At 43.1% G+C, this 16,174-nt stretch overlaps 1 protein-coding gene across 5 annotated transcripts in view; it reads right to left on the bottom strand.

Moving 5' to 3' along the window:
* PDZD2 (PDZ domain containing 2) overlaps positions 1–16,174 on the bottom strand; it is a 364,182-nt gene that overhangs the window by 226,818 nt on the left and 121,190 nt on the right. For all 5 annotated transcript variants that reach the window (XM_063083810.1, XM_063083827.1, XM_063083831.1 and 2 more), the window contains one exon: positions 13,075–13,896. In XM_063083810.1, the coding sequence (XP_062939880.1) occupies positions 13,075–13,550 (476 nt within the window). In that variant the 5' untranslated portion in view covers positions 13,551–13,896. The remainder of the gene's footprint in view (positions 1–13,074; positions 13,897–16,174) is intronic.

Below are 16,174 nucleotides of genomic sequence, written 5' to 3'. Positions count from 1 at the left end.
TCTATACAGTAATAGTAACAACTTAAAAAATATTAAAGGGAATTTTAACAATATAGGGCAAAAATATTAAGATCTAAATGCATATCCAACGCTGAAGATTAGAACCCCAGCAGGGAGTAGACAAAGACTATGAATAGGACATTTAGATGACAGTTAAAATAAAATGGAGAAAAAACAAACAAACCAACCTTTGGGGAAAATGGTCAAACTCCCTGATAAAATAAGTGCAAAATTAAAACCATAAGAATGAGCCATATTTCTATTAAGTAAAAAAATTCTCCTGGTACATTGGCACTCATACATTACTGGTAGGGGTGTAATTTGGTAAAATGACTTGTGGAAAGCAATTTGGCAAAAATGTTTTTTGACATAATACCTTCATTCCAAGAAATCTGTCCTAAGAGTATGGTTCAAAAGGAAAAAAAAGTCATAGTCGCAAGAATTTTAACTGCAGTGTTAAAGTATAATATTGAAAAACTGGCAACGACAGAAAGAGCATTCTTACTTAATTATCGTTGATGATTATACCTATTAAGACTATTTAATACAGAGGAACATGTTTAAATATGTTAAATGAAAAAAGGATAATACAGAATTTTGAATGAAGTATGATTCAATATTTTAAACGTATTCCTACAGGAGTTAGCTCATTTGGTTAGAGCAGGTTGCCGATAACACCAAGGTCAAGGGTTTGGATCCCTGGACCAGCCAGCTGCCAAAAAAATTAAAAAATAAAAGTATTCCTATAGTGTTGGTGAAGCCTTGAGAAAAACAGCACTTTTATATACTGTCAGCAGGGATACAAATTAGTGTAATCTTTTGGGGGAGGCAATCTGTAATAGGAAAAACAAATTTAAAACATGATTTGTTTGAGGATCGTACTTCTAGAAATTTATCCTTCACTTAAACTCATACATGTACACAAAGACATGTGAACATAAAATTTATCGCAGAATTGTTGAAATGAAATGGTATGAGATGGTACAATGAAAACGCCCTCAACTGGTGACTGATTAAATAAATCACATTAGAAATCTTCAGTGGAATACTATACAGCTGTTAAAAAGGAGAGACAAAGCAGCACATTCTTCTTATTTGAAATGATCTCTAAGATAAGTTTTGAAGTTAAAAAAAGTTAAGATTCAGAGTAGTGTGAATAGCATGCCCCCCACTGTGTAAAAGAGAAAATAACACAGAGCACTTGTACATGCTTAGATAATTCTTGGAAAGATACTCCAAAACTGGTAACAGAGTGAGGCTCTGGGGTGCAGCTAGTGGTGGTGACAAGAGAATGGGGTCTGAATTGAGGAGACTTCTCACTGACTGTTCTTCGGTTCCATTCAAATGCTTTGCCATGTGCATGCATTACCTTCCAATGGAAATAACTGTGAAGAAAGGTAGTCTGAAAAATACATATTGCAGATGAACCTAATTAGACAGAAATAGAAAAATTGTATCTGTTGAGTTAGTATGGTAGAGCTGTATGCACAAGGTCACACAATAAAGCTTCACATAGAAAGAGTAAATTAATGGAGAATTAGTGGAGAATTACAATTTAATAATAATAATGGAGAATTACAATATACTCTTCTTTAAAATGCAGTTTCAGTGTTGCCATTGAAATACATAAAAATTAGTTGGGAGGAGAGACTGGGTGCTTGAGGACTTAGCAATAGTTTTATAAATAGGTTGCTCTGAAATGACTAATGAACCAGAGAGAGCTTGCAGAATGGTTCAGAGAGCAAGCAGGTAGCAAGAGAAGCGAGAGGAGAGGAACGCCTGTGTCCATGCTTGGTGGGGTGGCTGGCCAGGGCACACCGGCTCCTCTCCCAGGGACTCAAGGGTCAGACCTAGAGAACGAGAAAGGAGGAACTGGTCGGGGGAGCTTAGAAGAGGAACCAGTTTGCAGAGCCCAGGGAAAACCAGTGCTCTGTAGAGCCTGCTGAGGATGGGTGGTAGGCACAGGGTTGATGAGACACATCTAGATCCCATAAATCTCAAGTAAGACATCTTCCTTATAAGGACAGGGATAAACTCTATACTTGTGAAATGACTGCTTTCAAAATTTTGATTTCTCATGCCTCTCAGTAAAAAAAGAAAAAAAAAATTGAGCATGCACCTCCAATATATGTATATTCATTTATCTAAGGCATAAATGTACTATTATATGAATGCATTATAAAACATATATGGAAAAGGTATTTTAAAAAGATATGCTTAACCTGAAGTGCTTAATATTTTAAAATATTTTTTCACTTTTACTAAATAAATAAATAAATAAATATTTTTAAGAAGAGCTATGTAGTTAAATATACTTCAAGGATTTGAAAAACTTGCATTAACACTTTGGGATGTGATAATTGAGATGTATGCTTTGAGGTTTAGAATAAATGGATGTCGGTTTTAACAGCTGCTGTAGCTGAAGATACGTCACAAGCATATACAGATTCAAATGGAAGAATTAAGTTAGTGGCAGCATTTAATCCATCATAATAGTCATTTTCTAATCCTATCCACCACTTGTACAAAGGTTTTGGTTGAAACTTTGTGTTAATTTTCAACTTTGTTGAGTTTTTCTTGCAAACTCATTCAAAGGCACTGTCTTTTAAATAGTTTTTTACATATAGATTCTCTAAAATTTGTTGGAAGATTTAAAAAATAGAAAATTTTGCTCAAGATTTTTTGTTGAAACTTTTTGTTGGCAAACATATCATTTTGTAAAAAAAGTAAAAGTCATATAACTATGGAAACATTTCCAAAAATCTATTATGAAAATATTCTTTCCATAATAGGGTTTCTTCCAAGAAAATATTTACTTATTTACTTGTTACAGCATCATCTTTACCTTGGAGAGACAGGTTTTACGTGTTTGTGTTTGCAAAAATAGCCTCCAGGAAGCATGCCACTGAGAACTACTTGTTTTCATAGACAAGGTCAGCAAATTTAAAACACTTGCGTTTTTTGTAGAAGAAAAACGTGCATAGTCATCTCTAAGTTTGATTACTGTATTAAGAGCTGGAGATAAACACCAAACCGCTATATAGCAAAACATTTTCATTGTCATCCCTATCTGATTACAGAGGATCGTAAAAAATCAGCTAATTTTTAAAGTCTTAATTTTATGAAATTAATGATACTGATGACATTATTTATCACTTTTGATACTTCTGTCTTTAGCTTCTTTGTTGCATGAACTTGCCTAGGACCAGTGGGGTGAATCACTCATGTTCTGGCCTATTTTTATTAACATCACTCTGAATTTTTTTTTTTTATTCCAGTCAAAGCAGCTGTTTCTTTACATAATTTTCCTGCAAAGCATTGTTTTAACAGTGTCACTGAGTTTTGAAAATATATCTTTTCTGATACATCTTTCTCTTAGTGGCTCAATAAATAAGTAGGTCCTCTATTTCATTACTGAAACAGAATCAAGAAAATACCTTTATTTGCGACGTGTGAGAGAAAGCAGTACTTTCGTCCAACTACAAAGCAAACCTCCTACACTGCATACTGTTTCTTTAAAACTTTAGCAATGTTTCTGCATTTTCCAATAATCTGCTGACAAAATCCCGCATTTTATTTTGTAGCTATATTGTTTTCCGTGTATTATTCTAGCTATTTTTATCACATTAGGAAGAATGAATATTTTCCTAATGGTAAGTGGCTTTTAGCCTTAAGCAATTAAGTGAAAAACCCTCAATACGGGTTCTTAAATATTCAGGTTAGTAAAATTCTGGACTAGATTTAGGATTGCATACTTTTAAATGTTGCTAAAACATTTTAAACTATTTTTATTCATGCCGTGAATGTTTAGATTTTGAATATCTTGCTAGTCATGATGGTTATCTGCTTCCACTTCAGAAGAAACTAGAAGAGGGAAGAGGGTGAAACAGGTGCCAAAGCTGGGAACACAACCATCTTTTGGGGAAAAAAATACTTGAGAGTCATTTGAGGGCATTTAGTGTTCAAAACAAGAGAACAAAAGTGCTTCCAATTTATTTAATACCTGAATATAAAACATGAAGTAGAAGTCAAGATTCCTGAAAACAGCCAGGAGGTGCCCATAGATAGCAGGGTCTGAAGTCAGACCAGCAACACTCTAACCACACAAAACTGCTTTTATCTTTTTTCTCTTTATGGTTGACAATTACCGTTACAATTCCTGAAATGTTTACACGTGAGTGTCTTAAATGAGATATTTGGGTTTTCCATCTTGCATGGCTGAGGTCAGCCACCTGCAGTGGCTGCACTGCCCCCATTCATCTGTGATCCAGGCACCAGCAGAGAAGCAGGTCACTGGGATAAAATTAAAGAGCATCTCTAGATCTAGCTCTGAAACTTCAACCCCCTTTAAATAATAGACACTCACTCCTTTTATGTAATCTCTTCCCTCATAAAAACGAGTGGGCCCTGAAAAGCCGCTCTGTGGGCTGTGAGTGCAGGTGTGTTGAAGTTGTTAGTGTTCTAGAAGAACCCACCCCCTGGCCGTGCTAGTGTTGGAAACTGCCCCGCGACTCCCACTTCCTTGAAAGCCTTTCTGATTCCAGAAGCCTTGAGGTGGACAAACTCCCCGCCCACGTGGGTCATGGAGAGCTGAGCACAGGTGCATTTGCCACATCAGCTCCTCATCCACGTGTGCGGGGACCGAGTGCGGGGCTGTGTGTGTCAGGAGGGGATGTGTGGGGGACCGGGAGGGACACCTCCCGGGGGTGACAGGAGAACACCAGTCACAGAGAGGAGGGGGTGGCGCCTGAGTCACCTTCTGCCTGGGGATGGCTCAGATGTTGTCCTTCTAGAGAGAGCTCTGAAGGTCCCCTAACATCATCACAGTCATGAAATACGCAAAGCCTAATCATAATGAGCCCGACCGAAAGTTCCAGCGCTTTCTCCCACTGTGCTCGACTTCAGCCACAAGAGGGCAGGCGATGGCCCTCAGATCCTCCCCAGACCCGATGGCCTCAGAAGCGCAGAGGGAAAGGCAGCTGCTGCCCTGGCCCTGCCGAGGGTCAACGTCACGCTTTTAAGAGGCTGCTATCAGCTAAGCTCTTGTTGAGAGTGAAGCTTCTGGAGGTCGTGACCATCCATTTACAGAACACGGAGGAAAACTTGATTTTTTATCTGTTTTTACTGTAAATAATAAACTAAACAAACTATCCTAATTTCATTAGTTACTACTGAAGAAAAAGTTCTAGAATTCTAGGCCTCGCTCTTCTCTGAGAAGATACTTGACCCCAGGAAACCACCTCCAGAGCCTCAGTTTCCTCCTTGGTACAATGAGAAAACGGGACTTGGGTGAACTCTGGGATAACTTCCAGCAACCAAGTCATGGAATGAAATAGCACGTGGGAAAAGCAGGCTAAAAAGAAAGAAGTGGGGTGCAGCGCGGTCCCCAAACGCTTCAATGACATGGCATCCTCAGGGACGGGCTTTCCACATGGCAAGTTTTCCAGATAATTGAATTTTAAATGCTGAAACTTGTTTCCCTTTTAACCTTCTGTAACGGAAACCTTTCTAAATTGTATTACACGCTTCTCTGGCTTCTTAAACAGCAAGCTGAGTATACTTTAACCTCTCCTTAATGTCTCTAGGTCATCATGGTGGCCACCTCCTGCTATATTACAGTCCTGCACAGAGTACTGGGTGCCACTGGGCACTTTCAGGTAGGCAGCACCCTTGTGCTAAACGGCCCCAGAGACTATATTATAAAGCTATAATTGGCAATTCTTCCTCTCTGCCACCTACCTACATAGCTACCTGCACTCATTTCTCCAAGTAACACATTCTAACAGTCTCCTGACACTCTGTTTAAAATCTGCTATAATCCAGAGGGAACTCGAGGTTGCCATGGGTAACCAGAGTCTAAGCTTGTAAAACCCTAAATTTAATTTTACACACAATTTCAAGGCAGTGGGGACTGTGCTGAAGGTTACTTTTGACCAGAGTTGGCTGATGTTCAGCTAGTCCTCCCAGAGTATAATGCTCTGCTCCAGTCACCAAGCACCCCAACTTCGGGTGCCCTCGGTCAGCCTCTCTCCTGGGACCGCATAGATTCTCACAGTCCAGGAACTCAAAGGCGCTGTGCAGCCTGTGGGCTCCAGGACTCTGCTTCTGCACACGCCAGCACCCTTTGCAGTTGCTTGGTACCACACCATATGGGTTGCTCAATATTTGAATATCACCTGAGTTTCTGGGCTGTAGAGTATTCTTTGTCTTTCTTGCTGAGTGAACTGGCAGAGTCTGAGGCTCTTCTCTTTCCCTCAAACTCCACGGCCTTTTCTCAGTTGCACACTGTGCCCTGGGTTCAGGTTGCCTGAGGCCCACTGGGTGGGGCGTTAAAAGCTACCTCTGATTGAATGTCTACCATGTGCCAGATGCCGTATTGAGCACATTAAGTAAATCATCTGCTCTCATCCACTAAATGCCCTATTAGGGAAATAGCATCCTCCTCCCGTGGCTGAGCTAACTTGCCCACAGTCACGTGGCCAATAAGTGGGTCTGGAAGGCAGATCCCCCTCTCTCCATGGCCCGTGTTCTTAGCACTATGCAGTGTTCACGTTTATGAATGTACAAAAATGTCCAGTTAAAGTTCATATCCTAAAAAAAATATGTTTTAAGTAAAATGTTGGCCTTTTTCAGAAAAGGCTGTTTGTTTTTGTTTTGGTGTGTGGGTTTTGTTTTAATTCATTCCACATTTTGTTACCAATTTGGAACAATCTGTCCTCAGGGAACAGATCTAGTTTACTTATAGAAAGCTAGCGGAGGGAGTGACAGGGGTACAAAGTATTCCTTGTAGGAAATAATCTAAAAAACCTTCCCTGTTCTTTCTGAACCAGACAGAAGTAAATAGAACAGTCCAGAAAAACATCATCTTTCCCCAGAGAGGATGTAATAGAGCTCACAAACAAAAAATTCCCTGTGTGTGTTACCAGCTACGCCTGCAAGATGGGACTCATGACACTGAACATGACTGATATCTCTCCCCATTCCAGAAGGTTCTCTAGAAGTTCCCACCAGGACAAAGCTGCTATCACTCAAAAGAATGAGGACTTCTCAGAGCCTAGAAGCAAACTGCAGACCTCAGAGGACCAGCCGATGAGAAGGCAGGAAAGGGGTTTTTAATTTGGGGGCAGTCACAGGTTTAGGTTCTAGTCTGGGTCTGGGGTGCAGAAGGGCTATCAACCCCATGGCTGTGAATTTTCTGTTCTTTCCCCAGGGATGAACATTCCAAATTGACTCTAAACTAATTTTTGAAATAAGCAAACCATGACCTCATCTCCCACATTTTGCACCTGCTCCTCCCACACTTAACACACATGTGATTCTCTGAGTGTCCTCTTCCAAAAACATCCAGCGTCCTCTCAAGTTTCCAGAGTTGCTTATATCAGGGAAGAAAGCATTTGAAAAATTGTCTCACCCTGAGGTGACAGTGTCAAAATATCACCTTTATTAGTATTCTAGGGCTGCCATGACCAAGTGCCACAAGCGGAATGGTTTAAGCAACAGAAATTTATTGTCTCACAGTTTCAGAGGCTAGAAGTCCGAGATCAAGTTGTCAGCAGGGCCACGCTCCCCTGAGGTGCAAGGAGAGCATCTGTTCCAGGTCTCTCTTCTAGCTTCCAAGTCCCCTGGCTTGTAGCAGCGTTACTCCAGTCTTCACACGGCGTTATCCCTGTGTGTATGTCTGTGTCCAAATTTGCCCTTTTTATAAAGACACCAGTCATACTGGATTAGGGACCAACCCTATTCCAGCATGACCTCATCTTAACTACTTACATCTGCAATGACCCTATTTTTGTTTTTTCTTTGTGGCTGGTTGGTAAGGGGATCCGAACCCTTGACCTTGGTGTTATCACCGCTGTGCTCTAACCAACTGAGCCAACTGGCCAGCCTCCCCTATTTCCTAATAAGGTCACATTCTGAGGTACTGGGGGTTAAGACTTCAACATATAAATTTTGGGGGGAGCCAAATTCGACCCATAGCATCATTTGAGGTAGTTTTGAATTCAAATTCAAACTCAAAAGAGGGAGCAGAACAGATTGCCTAAAAGAATGCCTCATATTATAATTAAATGCACTAGTGTGGGTGATTTATCATGTTCGCAAGATGGGCAGAAAGTTGGTGTATTGACCCCTGAAATCTGTTGCTTAAAAATGAGGGTGAATAGGCGATCATCAATGGAGGGGGCTTTTTGAGGGGCCGAGAGTCTGTACAGAACCCTAATTCCTACTCACTACTTTTAGGACAAAACCATATAGGGAGATGGAAAATTTTAGTATTGAAGGAAACTGTTCGTTTAAAAAAATGGAAAGGAACATCTTGAGAACATTCCAAACACTTTAAACTCTGTACTAACTAAATCTCAAAGAACTTCTAATCCTAAAGCTCTGGCTAGATGTAAGTTTGCCAAAGGGATTCTACATTAAAATTGGGTTTCCTTTTATAAGATGAGGAAGGGAGCTTCTGTTTTCCTTGTCAGTTTGGGTGGGTGGAAACCTTATAGTTTGTTCCAGTAATTTTCTTTCCTGGTGTCTGCGATTATACTGAGGAGATATTTTGTGAGCTGTAAACCATCCATGAAATTATGTACCAGACCACATGACAAGGACCAAAGTACAGCTCTGGGGCAGACGCTGAGCCAGTATAACACAGATTGGTTAGGAATGCAGACTGTGGAGCCAGATAGACCCGAGTTCAAATCTGATTCTGCCTCTTACCTAGGTGACCTTGGGCAAGTTATGTGCAGCCAAGATTTCTCATCTACAGCTGTTCTTTATAGAGTTGTGGTATGTATTAAATGAGATGGTGGCTAGCAGACGTCCACTATAGTAGAAATGGCTCAATAAATGGAGAACTGTGGAGGGAACCTTGAAAAACCAGGCTAGTCTCCTTCTCTTCTGTCTTGTTGACTTTTTGCTTGGGATGAGGCAATGGGAGTCCAGGACTCCAGGATTCCTTACCTCACTGCTCGGTTCAATTTCATGCTCTCTTGCAGACCAAGCAATAGGCCTTAGCCTTGCCCTTCTCCCATCCTACACCACAGTGGCTTCAGGTCCACCCTCCCTCACCTGGCCCTTCATCGTCTGGCACAACCATGACTGCACCATTGTGGAAGGGAACTTCAGAGGCACAGCTGTTTACTACTAAAAAAGTTATGTCTGAAAGGTTTACTTCCTGGGCCGGCCCGTGGCTCACTCGGGAGAGTGTGGTGCTGATAACACCAAGGCCCCGGGTTCGGATCCCATATAGGGATGGCCGGTTAGCTCACTGGGTGAGCATGGTGCTGACAACACCAAGCCAAGGGTTAAGATCCCCTTACCGGTCATCTTTTAAAAAAAAAAAAAAATGAAAGGTTTACTTCCTCAGCTGTGGAAAGTTTCCAGAAGCCCAGTGTGTTGACTATATTTTCTTATTTTCTGTATACTTTATGCCTTGGAAGTTGAGGCCTTGATCCCAGACAGACAGCCACTGCCAGGGCGGCTAATTCCTAAAGACAGCAAACAACTCCCTTGTGAGTGCACTTTTGATGTACAAACCAACCAATCTTCTCACACACCAAGCCCATATCCCCCTGCCCTAAATCACCCCAGAGCCAGGTACTAGACAACTTGGGACCATGCCTACAGTCCAGAGCCCAACAACAACACTGTTCGGGTTGTTCAGTCCTAAGCTTACTCCACGTACCTACCCCGCCTTCCATGAAAACCTCAATCAAGTCCCTGGGGCATGTTTTCCTCCCTTCCCCCTCTGCCTTCTGACCAACGCTGGCACTTTCCCATGTGGCTCTGTGTGGCGTGCTGTCCCTCCTGTTTCTGGGATCTGTGAATGTAAACTTCTTCCTTCAGGACACTCGTTTCCTTGTCTGCATGTCTTACCATACCTGATTAAAACAAATTCCAGCTGGCTAGTTAGCTCAGTTGGTTAGAGTGTGGTGTTATAATACCAAGGTCAAGGGTTCAGATCCCGACACTGGCCAGCCACAAAAAACAACCAAGAAAACAAAAAACAAATTCCAGATACACTGTACAACACCCACTTGTAACAATTATAGATCCAACAGGACTGTCCCCTGACCTTTCCTCTTATTCTGATTCCCTAAACTCTCCAGCTTCAGCTATTTCATTCTCATGCCAACTGGCCAGACCCATCCAAATATCTCCTTTCGAGGGCACAGAAGTGTGGTGGTGCACCAGATCAGTGCCCAGCTGGGAGTCAGAAGAGGGAGACCAAGTGTCGGCTCTGCCAGTTATCACTGTGACATTACAGGAACACTGCTCCACCTCTATAGGCTACTGGAACAGTAACTAGCCCAGATGGATTGAAAATGTTTCATAGTTCATCCCTAATATTTCAGCATAGGCAGCTGCAGCTAACATCCCTTCTGCCCCAACTCCACCATGCCAACACACACTTACCCAGGGTCTCAAAGCTAGTAGCTCGAAGACGTGTGGGGAGAACCTGGCATCCCAGACTCAGTCCACTGCTCCCCCATCTCACCATACTTGCTCCTTCCACACAGTGTTTACTACAGAGGCTAGTTCTGTGTTCCACCTTGTGCCGTGACCCTGGGCCCATCACCTTTCTATTCTTCTGTATCTTCTTTCTTTGCAAAACTGGGCATCATTCTATCATTCCCCCCCAACAAGTAAATTAAAAGACCAAGGAATCCTCTAATGGTAGCTGGAAAGCCATCTCATTCCAGGGTCAGATAGGCTTTCAGAGTCTGGGATAAAAACTTTGCCACATAAGGGAAGAGCTTCTTAAACAGATAAGAGAGATTTCTGCTGTATGGAATGGTCTTCTCCAAGGTCTTAAAGACTCCAGCAACCTCCAGGATAAGACATTCCCAGTCTTCCCATTCTCCATGTATAGCAGTAATTATAATACTGATATTTATAGAGCACTACTTACTAGACATCGTGTTAATAATCCCTTTGTATATATTATGAGGGGTCTTCAAAAAGCTCATAGGAAGATTCATATTATCTTTTAGTTCTATTCTTCCATGAACTTTTTGAAGTACGCTTGTATTTCATCATTTAGTCATTGGTATCAATGGTCTTATCATTCCCATTTCACAGATGGGAAGTCTGAGGCTAAGAGGTATAATTTTCCCAAGGTCAACCAACTGGTACGTGGGAACCTGGAGAGGCAGCCCCAGTTACCTGCTCTGGAGCTGGAGCCCTTGACCACTGTGCTCTCCTCTTGGATACCCCCTCCCTGCTCATGTATCAGTCTTGCTCTTTTTCTAAAAACAATCTCTAATCCCGAATGAAATCACTTTTCTTCAACATCCCTCCTTGAAAATGAGTAGCCTCTCAGTAACTGCCAGTCAGGCATCCAATCGTTAGCCAAAGAGGCAACCCAGAGGAAATACTGGTGTTGATGAGAGAGTCTATTGAGTGTTCACACCTCCAGCCAACCCTGTGCTATGCCTTTCCATGCACTGGAGCACTGAAACTTGGACCATGTTGTACATGCCCGATGACTCCCATGTCCACTGTTGACCCTCCACGTCCACTCTCCACCCTTCTCCGCCCTACACTTTGCCGCAACATGCTGACACATATGGACAACATCAGTGGGCTCCCTTGCCTCTGGCTTCTGGCTGGTTTCCACTGATGGTAGGAAGGCTAGAGAGAAAGAGAAAATTAAGGTCAAGGTACCTATGCTCTAGCTCTCTCCCTGCAGGGTCTCCTTGGGTTACATGTCTCCATCATCCAAAGGCCACCATGCTTCTCAAGGTGGCTTTCTCTTCATGATTCTCTCCTAGGATATAGGAGCCCTTCTCACAGGAGTCCCTGAAAACTTGACAAAATTTATGCACCTCACTCAGAATATCCTCAAATTCTCTTTCCCAGTCTCTTTCTTATATATCCATCATTAAAACTCTGGTGTGTAAAGGGTTAACTCAGCAGGTTTGCAGTTGTCAGCCCATGTACATTCCAAAGAAAGAGCTAGCCCCTGACCTGCTCCTAGGAGATAACATCTAAACTCTTGGAATATCCTGCCTGAAAACAGTGTCTTTGTATACCTGCGGTGTTTGGTCTGATAGTTTATGGTAACAATGTGATTTATGGTGGGAGCCTTGGGTCACGTGGCATTAGTTTAACTTCTGGAGGGACTGGAGACTGAGTAACTAAGGTCAGCCACACGGGCACTCCATACTCCTGTAACCGACCCCAATAAAAACCTTGGACACTAAGGCTCAGCTGAGCTTCCCTGGTTGGCCATGCCCTACATGTGTTGTTACATATCACTGCTGGGAGAATTGAGCATTGTCTGCAAAACTCCACTGGGACAGACAACTGAAGCTTGTGCCTGGCCTCTCTAGACTCCTCTGCACCTTTTGCCTTTGCTGATTTTAATCTGTATCCTTTCACTGTAATGCACTGTAACTATAAGTACGAAAGCTTTTCTGAGTTCTGTGATTCCTTCTAGTGAATCATTAGACCTGAGTGTGGTCTGGGGGACCCCTGGGTCTTGTTCCCCGACTTACCTGGGGAACAACAAAACAGTCCAGTCACAACTTACTACCATGGTAGGTGGCCATGTGGGTAGAAAACAGAAATATGCTCAAGATTATTCAATAAACATTCAGATGATATCCAAGTGGATTTTTCTATATAGGGCTTCTGGACTGTGAGTCTAGGAGCCTCGTGGTTGCTGTGACTAAGAAGACATGGAACAGGCAGAAGGAAACACATCCAGGACCCAAACTTTGGTGTTCTGATTGGAAGTGAAATGCTGGGTTGAGTGGATGAGAAGGTCTATCTCAATATGACACTTCTTACACTCTTGTTTCATGTACTGTTTCTTTTCTTCCTACCCCAAGTTTCAGGGGAAAAGGAAATACTCTGACTCTGAGTCCTCTAAGAGAGAATGAAAAAAGAAAAAGAAATGCCATGAGACCAACTCAGTGTATATTCCCATTAGGGTAAATGCCATGAGCTTCTTACCAGCAGGACTCATAACCCTCTGCAGCACCAGACATAAGTGAACCACAGGGGTGCCATGTCTGGGTCCCATGTCCGGGTCCCATGTCCAGCCCCATGCCAGCTGGTGCTCCCCCCACTTACCTGGCCCCACTGACATCAACTCCAACCATCAGCTGCCCGTTCAAGGAGAGGATCTCATCCCGCAGGCGGACCTTCCCACTCTTGCCTGCTGGGCTGTTCTTCCTTAGCTCCGTCACCCAGATGCAGCCCACATCCAGCACAGGGCCCTGGTGGGTCTTCCTCTTCTTGCCCCCTCTGCGCTTTTCACCATAGTCCCCGAAAACAGGGATGTTCCCAAAACTGAGGCCCACAGTCTCTGTGTCCCCCAGCTCCTTGGTGAGGTACACAGTGCAGATCTCCATCTCGGGGGGGCTGTGGTCAGGTGGGACCGTGCTGTCATCCACTGTGAAGTTCAGCTGGATATACTCCTGCAGCTTCTGGATGGCTGCCTGGCACAGCCGCTGCTCTGGCCCATCCCCACCCTCCTGGAGGCTGTTCTGCAGCCACTGGTAGAGGAGGGGCAGGTGCAGCCTGGCATTGTCCTGGGTGATAGGCATGGTGCTCACTCCACGACACCAACATCATGAGTGGTCCTGCTCCTGGGGGCCGGACCCCATGGGGCCCCATGTCCCTGGGGAACCCTGGCTGTCATCAGTGTTGCCTGTGTTCATGTTCAGGCTGGCAGATGAGCCTAGGACGCCTACTTGAGACTGGGCTGTTTCGCTTGGCCAGAGGAGGATGGGACCCAGTTAGAACAACAGCAGAACGACAGCTCTGGAGTGCTCAACAGGGGAAGGGAGGAAAGTGTCCCGCAGTCCTTGCTGGGTTCATTTCACAGCAGGGTCCAGGCAAATGACACAGCAGAGAGCAGTAACAGTGTGTCCTCCCCGGGCTCATTCACACCTGGGAGAGGAAGAGGAAAAAACAAAAAATTCCTGTCACAACTGTGAGCCTTCTGACAGAACACATGGCCTCCTGTGTTACAGAAAGACCGTGTTTGCTTTTCAGATGCCAACCACAGACCAGGCACCTAGTGCCTCTCCCCATGCCCCGGTGTGGTTCCCTCCACCCTGTATACACACACACGCACACACACATACGCCTGCACACACACATACTCCCTTCCCTCAGACAGAAGCCTCTGGAACATTGACCTCCAGGAAGTTTCCCTAATCAGCAGGAAAATGAGATAACTTTTGCCAGGACAGCCCCATCAATATACAATCAAACTTAAATCTAAACAGGTGGCCATGTGACAAGACCCCTTGGAAGGCTGTAGAGGGGTGTGGACATATTTAAGAACTTACATTCCTAGGAAATGAAAATCTATGTTAATTTGCCTTGATCAGCCCAACTGCACACACAGGAGGGCTCTCAATTCCAGAAATATGTTCTGACCATGCTACCAAGAGGAGAAAGAGACAACCAACACCACAGAGAGATTCTGGCCCTGCCCTAGGGCAACATCATTCCTCAGCCTAACTATTGTTCCATGTTTATCATGTGGATTTGGAGGAAATCAAGTCCCTTTTCATCCTACAGCTTTTAATCTCCTCTACCTTTTTTCTTTGGTAACTTGGTCAAACCCAGCCAATTGTGGCAGTGGGTCTCTCTACCAGAGCTGGAGCCTCACCCCCTCTGAATTCTGCACAGTGCCTGGCACATAATGGGCCCCCAATGAAAGGTTAATTGCATTCCATTGCCAGCTTGCCTTCTCTACCAAAGAAAATTTTCACCTCTGTCCTCCGTAAACACAGAAAAATAATCCCTTTCACTCTCTTCATTTTCTCCCAGAGAAAGTCAATATAAACTATGCTGTCTACGGTGGAAAACATTCACCAGCCTTCTCAGGAAGTGATTTAACAAGGAATAATAATAAATGGGAGAGGTGTCAGTAGCCATGTCAATAATAAATGACCTTATTACTCTGTAACCAAAAAGAAACTTCCAATATAGTGTGCTTTGAGTTTCCAAAGAACCTGAGTGCCAGCTATTAATTGGTTCCAAATAAATCAAAAGCTTAGCAAATATCATTTACATAATCACATGGCTATTAAAAGGAAATGCAAGATCAAAAAAAAAAGAGATAATCCGTATATGTACGAAGATTGAATATCTCCTTCGGCCAAAATACGTAATCCTTCTCACTAAAAATAACTTCACTCGCACACGTATTAAAATCTTATGAATAAAAGGCTGGCCAGTTAGCTTGGGTGGTTAGAGTGTGGTGCTGATAATGCCAAAGTCCAGGGACTGATCCCTGTACCCCTGTACCAGCCAGCTGACAAAAAACAAAAAAAACCCCTTATGAATAAACAAAAACATTCTCTGTTGGGCCTAACAAGCTTTATGAGTTTCCATTTTCTCATCTGTAAAATGAAAAAGTTAAGCTAAGATCTCTAAGTTCTCTAGTATTCAACGGAAAGGTCCTCTAATACAGTGACAGCATCTTATTGATCAATATATTTGCTGTCCCAGAGCAGCACCTGTCACATTGTAGACTCTCAATAAATTACAAAAAAATTTTTAAATATCCTTTCAATTAAAATTTTAATGGCCTGAGATTCAAGGTGTTAGTCACAGTTCAACAGTTCCATACATATAAACACAGAGTAAATATCTTGGGCAAGAGGCTCTTTAAATAAGTCTAATTGAAGAAAACTAAATTTAAGAGTGGTAGAAAAATTTTTCCTTATGTCAATTTGTATTGATTCATTCATTCAGCAAGTAGTTATTGAACATCTCTGAAGAACCAGGCCTTGAACTTGGAACTGAGAATGTTCTGTCAATAAGGCAAATTCCTTGCCCTGAAGGAATTCATAGTCTAGTGGGGAGATGAATAAATAAATGGAAATCAGAGTGTGATAAGTCTATGACGACCCTCTTAACAGAACTGACATATTTGGGCCGAGCCTGTGGTGCGCTCGGGAGAGTGCAGCGCTGGGAGTGCAACAGCGCTCCCTCCGCGGGTTCGGATCCTATATAGGGATGGCCAGTGCACTCACTGGCTGAGCGTGGTGCGGCCAGTCACAAAAAAGACAAAAAAAAAAAAAAAAAAAAGAATTGACATGTTCACGTTGTTCACATAATACCTTCCCTCCCCCTGTCAATTGGTCCAGGGCTGGACATCTCATCCAAGCTGGGACAATCAGAGTTCTTCCCTGAGAACTGAGTCCCAGGA

This window comes from Cynocephalus volans, chromosome 2 (assembly GCF_027409185.1).
Source record: "Cynocephalus volans isolate mCynVol1 chromosome 2, mCynVol1.pri, whole genome shotgun sequence".
In the NCBI taxonomy this organism is placed as follows: domain Eukaryota; kingdom Metazoa; phylum Chordata; class Mammalia; order Dermoptera; family Cynocephalidae; genus Cynocephalus; species Cynocephalus volans.
This window is presented reverse-complemented; position numbering and strand designations above follow the sequence as displayed.